Source organism: Panthera pardus, unplaced genomic scaffold (genome assembly GCF_024362965.1).
Source record: "Panthera pardus isolate Hobbes unplaced genomic scaffold, ASM2436296v1 HiC_scaffold_17, whole genome shotgun sequence".
Classification (NCBI taxonomy): Eukaryota; Metazoa; Chordata; class Mammalia; order Carnivora; family Felidae; genus Panthera; species Panthera pardus.
Genome location: NW_026526732.1, coordinates 75,938,502 through 75,951,293, shown reverse-complemented (window position 1 = coordinate 75,951,293; position 12,792 = coordinate 75,938,502). Strand labels below are relative to the sequence as shown.

General features: G+C 35.7%; 1 protein-coding gene across 3 annotated transcripts in view; it reads left to right on the top strand.

The window, feature by feature from the left end:
* LOC109263360 (cytochrome b5 reductase 4) overlaps positions 1–12,792 on the top strand; it is a 105,562-nt gene that overhangs the window by 51,439 nt on the left and 41,331 nt on the right. For all 3 annotated transcript variants that reach the window (XM_019442768.2, XM_019442769.2, XM_019442767.2), the window contains exons 6-10: positions 3,061–3,121; positions 4,545–4,602; positions 6,331–6,424; positions 9,822–9,854; positions 11,862–11,984. In XM_019442768.2, the coding sequence (XP_019298313.2) occupies positions 3,061–3,121; positions 4,545–4,602; positions 6,331–6,424; positions 9,822–9,854; positions 11,862–11,984 (369 nt within the window). The remainder of the gene's footprint in view (positions 1–3,060; positions 3,122–4,544; positions 4,603–6,330; positions 6,425–9,821; positions 9,855–11,861; positions 11,985–12,792) is intronic.

The following is a 12,792-nucleotide window of genomic DNA, read 5'->3' as shown; positions in this document are numbered from 1 at the left end:
ATAATGATGGACTCTTTTGTGATAATAGGCATAAAACCATTGCTTAAAGACTAATTACTGATACACTGGGCATTTCCATTCCCACCACATATGGCTTCCAGAACCATTACTTTCCTGTTGCCCTCCTCTGGATGCACTGCATTTAACTAATACCTCGGTTCAAGGTGGCCTTAAGAATGGAATATTAACACATGTCCCTAAGTGTCTGGCTGGCACAATTACCTATCATGATCTTGTATTCTATAAGATTGTGATATTTATATTTATATTTATTAGCTGCTTCTCATTTTGGTTCATTCAAGACTATGTGGTAAGTCTGTGTATTTGCAGATGTGATCTGTCTGCCAGCAATGTCGTTATTCAAATAACTATTTTAAATCCTGAATGAGATAGATTACTGTGGTATTCCACTAGAGACCTGATCCCTTCAAATTAACAACAGTCATCAAGCAGCACTTTGGGGAAAGAGAATATCCATTCAGTCCACCTAACTTTAGTTAATTATTTTACTCTACCCCTCATTCACCACAGATTCCTTCAACTTTTCTAGAATGATATTATATATAAGGTGTTTTATTTTGCTTGGCAGATGTTGAAATCAAAGCACATTCCACAGCCTATGACCTTATTCTGTTCTAAAAAGACATATTTGTATGACATTGTATAGTCTTTTAGAATGTTTGGAAATTGTCTCCTTTGCTGTCTCATGAGATTTCAGGGCAAATTTCTTTACTAGTATAAATTTGAGGAAGCAGAAATGGTGGTTTTTGTAAGATCACAGTGCTGATACTAACTTCAAATCCAGATTTCTTGGTCCTAATCAGGTCCTAATAAGACCCTAATAAGATCAAAATTGAGTAACAATCTGTGAATCCTGTTGATAGCTTTTTCTTATGCAAAGTCTTAGATCGTGATGCATTTGTTTTTTATTTATATATCTAAGAGGCCTCCATATGATAAATGACATTAATCTCATAGTGAAATATCTTTTAAGTGATTTTTCAAATAATTTATTAAGGTTATCTTTTCTTATTTTTTGTCATTTGAGATAAAAATACATTTTCATTTTTTTTTTAATTTTTTTTAACATTTATTTTTGAGACAGAGAGAGACAGAGCATGAACAGGGGAGGGGCAGAGAGAGAGGGAGACACAGAATCTGAAACAGGCTCCAGGCTCTGAGCTGTCAGCACAGAGCCCGACGCGGGGCTCGAACTCACGGACCATGAGATCATAACCTGAGCCGAAGTCGGACGCTTAACCGACCAAGCCACCCAGGCGCCCCTACATTTTCATTTTTATAGTCCTGTTGTTATACTTTTAGTTTTCTGGTAGAGCATTCTTCTTTAGGATTCACTCCTAGTTAGTTCATAACTGTGGCTTTGTTATGTCCCATCTTTGAGACTTCTTTTGTTTATCTGAATATTAATTATGTTCTGTAGAGTTGCATAGGAAGAGATGGCAACTGAGTGAGTAAGGCCTGGACTCAGGGCTCATGATCAGCCTCATCCCCCAAAATATGGCTGTTTGATATCTTGTGCTTGCACTTAAGTTGGATTTAAACAGAAGCTTCTATGGCTGGAAAGAATCTTGAAACCTCTACACTAGTTTGTCTCAAAGATGCCTCCCCTCTCTGATTTTATATTACTGTGACTTTCTTTTAAAGTTTTTAATGTTTATTTATTTTTGAGAGAGAGAGAGAGAAAGCAGGGGAAAGGCAGAGAGAGAGGGAGACACAGAATCTGAAGCAGGATCCAGGCTCCGAGCTGTCAGCACAGAGCCCGATATGGGGCTCGAACCTACAAACTGTGAGATCATGACCTGAGCCGAAGTTGGTCGCTCAACCAACTGAGCCACCCAGGTGCCCCATATTACTGTGACTTTTTAAAAAAAATTTTTTTTAATGTTTATTTTATTTTTGAGAGAGAGAGAGCATGATCAGGGGAGGGACAGAGAGAGAAGGAGACACAGAATCTGAAACAGGCTCCAGGCTTTGAGCTGTCAGCACAAAGCCTGACACAGGGCTCGAACTCATGAACCACGAGTGAGATCATGACCTGAGCCGAAGTCGGACGCTTAACCAGCTGAGCCACCCAGGCGCCCCAACTGTGACTTTTGATGTGAGACCTACAGGATTCACCAGAGACGAAACATTAAATTTGTTTTCCTGCACAGTTTGAGGAATAGAAATGTAATTGTTGCAGTGATTTGCAACAGGCCTTTTAGCAGCAGGCCTCTTTTTTTTCCAAACTGATCCTTCCAGATACCAACAGCACAGTCCTGTTGTGGGAGGGAAATACAGAATGCTTTACAGAATCTCTAGAGTTCTTCCACATCTCTGAGTTCTCAACTAAAAATCACAGTTTTAGTGGGCTTTTAAAATGCAGTGTTGCTGCATGCTGACAGGATTGATTTCAGTGAGATTGTGGAGTGACTGGAACCCTCAGACATTTCTGGTATTAAATATAAATTGGTACAACCACTTTGGGAAATTGTTAAGCAGCAGCTAGTAAAGCCAGATCTACACACACCTTGTATACTTGCAAAAATGCGGATATATGTTCTTTAAGAATGTGCAGGTACATATACAAGAATATATATAACAGTGCTATTTATGTATAATAGCCCAAGACTGCAAACAACCCAAATGTCCAGCAACAGAATGTATAAACTCTCATATTTGTACAATGTAGTATAAATACAAACTACTGATGCATTCAACAGCATGGGTAATAGTTCAGAAGCCTCAAGGTTTGATTTATTGCTTACTATCAATCATACTTACTTGACATAATGCCAAACAAAAAAAGCCTCAGACCAAAAGAGAACATATCTTGTGATTCCATTTTTATAAAGGTCAAATACAGGCAAAAACTAAGGGTGCTAAAAGTCAGAATAATGATTACCCTGGGGGGAGGGGTGGTGCTGGCTACAAGGTAAGTTTTTGTACATCTATGATTTGTGTCCTTTTATAGTATTTTAATAAGAATTTTACTAAAAAGAAGAAAAAAAATAAATGCTATCTAGATGAACCGTAGCTGTTTTGTTTTTCTTTGTGAAGGCATGCTTCCCAAGAGCCAAGTGGCAGATACACTTGCCAAAGAAGGTTGTAGTTCTCCAAGGTACGGATTCTTGTTGTACTTTTTAAAAGCTAAATTACTTCTACACCAAAATAGACACATTAAAAAAAATAAACAGCTCTGAGTTTGAGTTCATGCTTACTGTATTAATCATGGTTCTTTGACATAAGAACTGTAGTGCTCATTTATCAGGCATTGTGGGAGAATGGGCTGTTTTCTGCATGTGTGAATTTTTAGTATAACTAAAGTTTGATCCATTTTAAACACTTATGTGTAAATATTTGTGTTTAAAAAATTTTAAGTTAAAAAATTTCAAAAATATTTTTGACTTTAAAAACTATTTGAAAATATTTTTCTGATTATAAAATATACATTCATGGTGGAAAACTTGGAAAATCTAGAGAAATAGAAAAGAAAGTGATAAAATCAGTTGTAATCTATCAACTCTGGATATATACTTAATATTTGGTCTTTTCCACCCAGCTTGATTCATATAATACCTATTTCCATATTATTCTATTTTGATAATACTGGCATTGCAATGTATTTTATGAGCAGTATTCCTGTGTCATATTCTGCAAAAGCCATTTTTTTGTCTGCCTTCCATCATATGACCATACCATAATTTATTCAACTACATTGTTTTTCATATATTTAGTTTTTTTTACTGGTTTTTATGGAAATCCTTCAAAATGTATTGAATGGCAACTGTCTTAGTAAATTACGTGATCTCTATATATTTTTGTTAATGTTAACATTTCAAATGCCCTCAGGGTTATATGTATTCTTTGTAATTTTTTTCTCTTCCTTTCTCCCCACTGCCAGTCTATAATATAATAGCATCCTGCTATATTTGTTAGATTTATTAAAGTATTTCATATGCAATTTTAACTTACGGGCATAAGGAAATCTCCTCTAGGATTTACCCCAGGGTGTCCTTATATTTATAATAAGTGCAAAAACAGTATCAGTTTAATGAACATCTATTACAAAATGGAAGACTTGGTTTTACCTTAACTTTTACTGTTGAACCATTAAAAGACCTTGATGAATTATTAATCTTGATAATAATATATTTGTGATAGGGAGGAGTGAAGGTAATAAGCATGTAGATTTTGTCATGCTTCTTAAGAAAGTATGTTGTGTTACTGCTCTTATGTAAAAGATTTTAATATAATGTGTAACCTTTCTAAAAAGTATCTTTTCAAGGATATTGTTTGTTTCAATCCAAGTTGGAACAATTACCCCCTAATTGTAAGGCCTACCCCCATTATTTAGAACAAAGTTTACCTAGAGAAATATATTTTTCACTATAGATTTTAAGCTGCATATTTAAAATCATATACTTATGTTGTCATATTGCATATTTTTAAGCCATATATTTTTTAAATCACATATTTAATGACTTAATATGTGTTACTGTACAATTATTGATATAATTATTCATTCTTTTAATATTTTATAGCTATGACTGGTTCCAGACAGACTCTTCAGTGACTATTGTAATATATACTAAGCAGAAGGTAAACAATGTCTTTAAAATCAGAAAAAAAGTGAAGTCTTAATAAATGCCAGCTATTTTCTAAGCACTCTTTTTATATTATTAACTTATTTACTCACGGTAACTCCATGGAGTAGATCCTTTTGTTATCCCTGTTTTATACATGGGGAAAACAGAAAGATTAAGTAATTTACCCAATGTCACACAGTAAATGGCAGATCTAGCAGTTTGAACCCAGGCAGCCTGGCTCCAGAGTATATACTCTTAACAGCCATGCTATAGCGTCTTAAAAAAAGCTAGACTACAAAGTATTTTATGTATTTTCCACGCACACACGCATCTGTGTGTGTGTGTGTGTGTGTGTGTGTAAGCATGGATAACAAAAGTGAGAATCCCAGTTAACTTCATTGTAAGAACTAATTTCTTGTGCATAAATTGGAATTTGAAGGACAGTAGAGACTATGATACTTGGTTTAGTATGCTTAAAACACTAATGGGATTCAGACACCCTCTTGAAACTAAAATTAAGGGGTTAATTGATTTACTAAGTACGTATTGAATTTCTGCTTTATTTGCAGCACTATTTTAGAATTCAGGGATCTAATGATGGGCTAGATATGTACATACTTGGCTTTCATGGGGCTTGCATCTGAGAAATCAGATCAATACACAGACAACTTACAACATCTGCAAACACATCCTTCAGCAACTGGCAAGGTTCTCACACTGGAGGAACCATGTAAATTTAAAGACAAGTTCTGGCAGCTAGGGATTTCTGAGAATGCATGCTACTTCTGCAGTAGCAGAACCACAGATGAGCTGTGAGTTCCTCTGACTGTTGCAGCATGATGTGACAACAGGAGTGATGGTAATCTGCTTGATACAGCCAAGAGGACCAGAGGCACTGCCAGAACCGCTTCCACTCTTTCTCTGTATTGTCTCCTCATCACACAGTCCAAAACCAAGAGGCCATGGCCTAAGGAGGTTGGGGTCTGCTCCCATTGGTAATGTCAGTGAGGCACAGAGGATGAATGATTAAGGGAAGGGGGAAGATTTCTATGTGGAATAATGCATGCATTATACAGTATACATGATAGGTGTCACAATAACTTGTACCAAGGCTATGTAGAAATTAGAGCTGTCTAGAAAGCTGAAGTCAAGAGGTTGTGTAATTTGCACAGCATCATGTAGTAGTAAAAAGATTAAAATGAAGATACATATCTTGATTTCTGGTCTGATTCTAATTTTTTCCAGAGTATTTATTCAATAAATATCTACTGAGCACTTACTAGGTGCCAGGCAATATTCTTGACAGTCTCATACATTCAGAGCTTAGAGATGAGTGGGTGAGATAGATATTAAGCAGAAACAAATATATAATTAAAATTGCAATATGTGCTTTGAAGGAGAACTAGGTTGTATGAGAGAGAAAAAACAGGAGTAGTATTTATTCACCTTGTGGGTTCTATAAAGAAATGCCTTATGGGGGTGCCTGGGTGGCTCAGTTGGTTAAGTGTCCAACTCTTGATCTCAGCTCAGGTCATGATCTCACAGTTTTGTGAGTTAGAGGTCTGGACTGACAGTGTGGAGCAAAAAGATAGATAGATAGATAGATAGATAGATAGATAGATAGATAGATAGATAGATAAAGCCATATGAACATCCACTGATCATCTTAAAAGTATAGTAGTTATAGAAATTTGGGGCAAATTTTACTTTTTAATCTTTCTCTTTCTGCTTTCTGTTTAAGGATATTAATCTAGACTCAGTAATAGTTGATCATCAGGATGATTCCTTTAGAGCAGAAATACTTATCAAGGATTATTCATATATTATACACGTTGGTAAGTACTTTATTCTTTATTAATGGAAACAACTCCAGTTTCCCTTAATTCTGGCAATAAACTTGGTCTACACTCTAGGTAGCAAAAATATTTTATCTGATGTTGTCATTTTGTTTTGTCATTTTTGATTTATCTTTTTTCTATTTTTTCTTTACACTAACAACAGTGCAGGCAAATGGCAGCCTGACCTCACCTTTCCCAAGTTTAAACAATTCAGTGCAATCAAAGCCAGTAATGATATGAAATATTTGTTGCCCTGGCTTTGTTAAATGTCTTTTACTTGATATCTGCAAACAAATCTCTGGAGACCTGTCCCATGCTCCTAGAACAGCCATCACTAAGTGCTCATTTCATTGGCCTGTTTTTTTTGCCAGCTCCACCATGGGAAGTGCAAGGTGGCACCAAAACAGCGTGGACTGTAAAGTTGTATTGTATCCCTCAGCTGCCTGTTCCTTCATAACCTGTTCCTTCATAACGTACAATTCACTCTGTCTGCTTTGAGAAATTAAAGATCAAAAGAAAGAAACCAGAACTAAAATCTAGAACCAAAGATGCCAGATTTAAAAAAAAAAATTTTTTTAAACATTTATTTATTTTTTGAGAGACAGAGAGAGACAAAGGGTGAGCAGGGAAGGGTGGAGAGAGAGGGAATCACAGATTCCAAAGCAGGCTCTGGGCTCTGAGCTGTCAGCACAGAGGCTGATGTGGGGCTCAAACCCACCAACCATGAGATCATGACCTGGGCCAAAGTCAGACACTTAACAGTTTGAGCCACCCAGGCACCCCAAAGATGCCAGATTCTTAATCCACATTTCACCCATAATGACTCTAGGATTTCACCCTTTTCTGCTCCAGTGAAGGCGATATTGTTCTAGTTAGAAAAGAAACAAACAACAACAATAAGAAAATTATGCTTTAAGCAGTCATTCTTTTTAAAAAAATTTTTTTTAAATGTTTTTATTTATTTTTGAGACAGAGACAGAGCATGAGCAGGGGAGGGGCAGAGAGAGGGGGAGACAGAATCTGAAACAGGCTCTAGGCTCTGAGCTGTCAGCACAGAGCCCAACGCAGGGCTCGAACTCAGAGTGTGAGATCATGATCTGAGCTGAAGTCAGACGCTTAACCACCTGAGCCACCCAGGCGCCCCTTAAGCAGTCATTCTTATATGAAGAACATCATTTACTTTTGCAAAACAGAGACTGATTCTCCAGACCTTGGGTGACTCGGGATTCTGTTTGCTGCCTTACTGTATTTTTTTTTCCTCTTTCCTTTTTTTAATTTTAGTTTTTGGTTTTTTTTAATTTACATCCAAATTAGTTAGCATATAGTGCAACAATGATTTCAGGAGTAGATTCTTTAGTGCCCCTTACTCATTTAGCCCATCCCCCCTCCCACAACCCCTCCAGTAACCCTCAGTTTGTTCTCCATATTTAAGAGTCTCTTATGTTTTGTCCCCCTCCCTGTTTTTATATTATTTTTGTTTCCCTTCCCTTATGTTCATCTGTTTTGTCCCTTAAAGTCCTCATATGAGTGAAGTCATATGATATTTGTCTTTTCTCTGACTAATTTCACTTAGCATAATACCCTCCAGTTCCATCCACATAGTTGCAAATGGCAAGTTTTCATACTTTTGATTGCCGGGTAATACTCCATTGTATTTATATACCACATCTTCTTTATCCATTCATCCATCGATGGACATTTGGGCTCTCTCCATACTTTGGCTATTGTGCATAGTGCTGCTATAAACATGGGGGTGCATGTGTCCCTTCGAAACAGCACACCTGTATCCCTTGAATAAATACCTAGTAGTACAATTGCTGGCTCGTAGGGTAGTTCTATTTTTAGTTTTTTGAGGAACCTCCATACTGTTTTCCAGCGTGGCTGCACCAGCTTACATTCCCACCAACAATGCAAAAGAGATCCTCTTTCTCCGCATCCTCGCCAACATCTGTTGTTGCCTGAGTTGTTAATGTTAGCCGTTCTGACAGGTGTCAGGTGGTATCTCATTGTGGTTTTGATTTGTATTTCCCTGATGATGAGTGATGTGGAGCATTTTTTCCTGTGTCGGTTGGCCATGTGGATGTCTTCTTTGGAGAAGTGTCTATTCATGTCTTTTGCCCCTTTCTTCACTGGATTATTTGTTTTTTGGGTGTTGAGTTTGATAAGTTCTTTATAGATTTTGGACACTAACCCTTTATCTGATATGTCGCTTGCAAATAGCTTCTCCCATTCTGTCGGTTGCCTTTTAGTTCTGCCAATTGTTTCCTTCGCTGTGCAGAAGCTTTTTATTTTGATGAGGTTGCAGTATTCACTCTTTTACTGTATTAATGAAATACCTTCAGTCCTGAATTTGATCAGAGTAGAAAAATGTTTTTTCTTTCCTATTTTCTCCATTCGGTAGGTTAATCAGACTGGAACCTTAAACTTTTCTTCTAGAAATAACCTGCCCTATTTTTTCTTAGCATGAGACCTAATGTATATTGCCTCTTGGGGAAGAATTTTAAACAAACACTCTGGTATCTAGAAAAGTATACACTACTCATTAGCACTGCATGATTTTTCTTTAAGTAAAACCTCCTTGCCACCATCTATTATGTTTCAAATACTTTATGGCTAATTTTGTTCACACTGTAGCTAACAATATTGTAGCACACAATACAAAAGAAAAAAAAATTCCACAGTCAAAAATAGTCACATTTTTTACTCCAAAATATTGCAAAAAAAATACTTTTGGATGCTGATATTGGATTGGAAGGACTAATGCAGAATTGTAAGTTCCAGATAGCCTTGTTAACACAGTGAAGTTTGAAGCAGATGTCTGTGAAAATATTTCTTCCATCTCCTCCTTCTGGAACATAATTTCCATAAGGGCAGTGGTTTTTCTTTCATTAACTGTTGTATCCATAAAGCCTAGAAAGTAATACATACTCAGTAATTTTCTTTCAATAACTGAATGAATATTCAACCTCAGAGAACAATGAGAAAGGAAGAACTAAGCCAGACCCAAGCCAGGCCCATATACACACCCATGCTTGTGCTCACACTGAGAGCACGCACGCTTCAGGTGCTGCACGCCTTCCCACCGTCCTCCTGTCTTGGTCTGTAGGGACGGCAGTCTGGGACCATACTTTGGACTAGTGTGGGTTACCTACTTGTTGGCAATTGAGTATTTGCTCTTCAGTAGGGAGAGAAATTGAGAAGTTGAAAAAGTGTATTTATATTTAAATACTTTGACATTTTGGTTGTGCAGTTTCTTTCTCCTGGCTCTCAATGTTTTACTTACCTTGAGAGATTTGAAACAGTGCATAAAAGAACCATTTAAATGATCTTACATGGTGTTCATAGACTGTATGAATTGAAGTTGGATTTTAACTAACATATTTTTCTTTCCTAGAACTAAGCCATGAAATTGAAGAAGATTTTTCTGGTAAGCTACCAAAAAATAATTACACGTATGCATGCACACACACACACACACACACACACACACGCACACAGGGGAGAGAGAGAGGGAAAGGAGGAGAAAAATCAGCATTTGTCTTATTCTTCATATGTATATTTTCATATTACAAAACAAAGATGTGACATTTTCTTTATGAACAAATATGTTAATGTTTATAAATATATTCTCCCAGGTTTTTTCTCCCTCTTTAATTTCCCCCTATTCCTTTCATCTCTCTACCCTTTCCTTTTTCTCTCCTTAGAAAAAAATTCCTGTCTTCTTTCCATTCTTCCTTCCCTCCTTATCTCCACCCCACTCCTGACATGCAGCCTGTTAAATATACTAGACCAGACAAATTTTTCTTAGGTGTATATATTTAAATATGTAATGTTAACAGAGCTTATTAAATTATGAATTTTTCTGCATATAAAAGTGCAATGTGGATTTTACAAAGCTGTTAATGACATAAGATTCATAGAATGGTGGTTTTTTGGGTTTTTGTCCTTTGCTTTTAGCTTTATTGAGGTATAAATGACAAAATTATAATATATTTAATTGCATGATGATTTGATATATGTATACATTGTAAGAGAATTCCAAAAATCGAGTTAACACATCCATCACCTCACATATTTACTGTTTGTGTGTAGGTGAGAACACTTAAGTTCCACTGTCTTAGCAAATTGGAATTGAACAGTATTATCAACTGTAGTTACCATAATTATATATTAGATCTTCAGACCTTATTCATATCTTAACTGAAAGTTTGTATGCTTTTGTCATCTTCTCCCCACACCCTACCCTTAGCTACTGGCAACCACCATTCTACTCTCTGCTTATAGGAGTACATGACCTTTTCTTTTTTCTTTTTTTTTTTTCTTTTTTTAAGACTCTACATATAAGTGATACCATGCAGCATTTGTCTTCTCTGTCTGGCTTATTTCATTTAGCATAATGCCTCCAGGTTCATCCATTTTGTTGCAAATGGAAGGATTTCCTTTTTTTTTTTTTTTTTTTTAAGGCTGAATACTTCATTAGAGATATGTACACATATATCTGTAAATATATATACTTTTTTAAATATTAGTCCTTTCCTGTTTTAAAGTACTGTCAGAGTACCCTATACTGGTTCTGTGCCTTCTTTTTTTCCATATAACATAGTAAACTCTGTAAATTGTATAAAGTCAAGGACCATGTTTCCGTATTTGTTAAGCTTCAAATCAATGAATGTTCATTGAAATGAATGTATTTGACTAATCTATCTTAAAAAGTTATTGTTAAATTGCTACTGAATTATGTGTTTACAGTGAAAAAGAATAGAATGTTTCTAAACACAAAATGAAATATACTTTAGGTCTTCAAAAGCATATTCAATTCATAAAATTTTATCAATATGTAAAGTCTATATCTCATTATTATACCCATATATTCTGCACTATCTTAAAAAGTCAAAAATAAAAAGATAATGTAAAGGGTTTTTAATTATTTAAGATTCATATGCACTTTTTAGTGATTCATGAGGCTTTTTCTGTGTTTACTAGGCTCAGTGTTGATCTACTGAATTTAATCATAAGAACCTCTCAAATCTCAATTGAGAAATGTTAAGAGTATAAATAAATTAAATTTGCTCTTATGAGTCCATTCAATGACTAATTTATATGTCAGCCAGCTCCTTCCTTTTTTGTTTTGGTTTTTAGCTATGTGTTAATTACTTGCCATGTCTATATTTGAGCTTATATGAGAACTGTCAATACGTATTAGTTTGGCCCTTGATAAATCAGTTTGAAAGAAGTTAACTTGAATCATAAAGTAAATTAAACTGGATTTAACATCACTTAAGGCATAAACAATTTTGATATGTATACAAAGTCTTACTAATGATCCCTGTTATTCCTATCAGATCAGGACATTTGTATTGTTTGAGAAAGATTGATTTTAGAATAATGTATTATATTTAGTTTCAATGAATACAAATGGAATTTATCTTTTCAGTGCGGGTTGTTGAGAATGTGGGAAAAATAGAAATTGTCCTAAAGAAAAAAGAGAATGCTTCTTGGAAACGTCTTGGTCACCCCCTCGAGAATCATAATTCGCTTATTCTAAAGAAAGATACAGGTATGCTGTGCTGTTATTTTGAGTCCTGTGTTCATGAAAATATTTTGTCAGTAGTACAACTGTACCAGAATTTGGAAGGCCATTTTGAGATGAACCTTTAAGAAGTTGAGAAAGAACATAGTGTCTTTTTTACTCCTTTTTTTAAAAAAAATTTTTTAGTGTTTATTTATTTAAGAGAGAGAAAGAGACAGAGTGTAAGCAGGGGAGAGACAGAGAGAGAGCGAGACACAGAATGCAAAGCAGGCTCCAGGCTCCGAGCTGTCAGCACAGAGCCTGACATGGGGCTCGAACTCATGAACCCCAAGATCATGACCTGAGCCGACACTGGCTGTTTAACCAACTGAGCCACCCAGGCGCCTCTCCTCTTTGTTTTCTTTTATTGAGGTATAATTGACATATAACATATACTAGTTTCTGGTGTGTAATGTAATGATTCGATATTTGTATACACTATGAAATGATCATCACAGTAAGTCTAGTTAACATCTGTCACCGACAGATTTTTTTCTTGTGATGAGCTCTTTTAAGAGCTACTTACTTAGCAACTTTCAAATATTCATTACTGTACTATTAGTCACCATGTAGTAAATTATATCCCCATGATTTATTTAGCTTTTAACCCATTCTCCCATGTTTCCCAACCCTGACCCCTGCCTCTGACAGCCACTAATTTGTTTTCTGTATCAGTGAGCTTGGGTTTATTTGTTTTGTTTTGATTTTTAGATTCCACATATAAAAGAAATCATACATGTTTGTCTTTCTCTATCTGACTTTTTTCACTTAGCATAATATCCTTAGGGTCCATCCA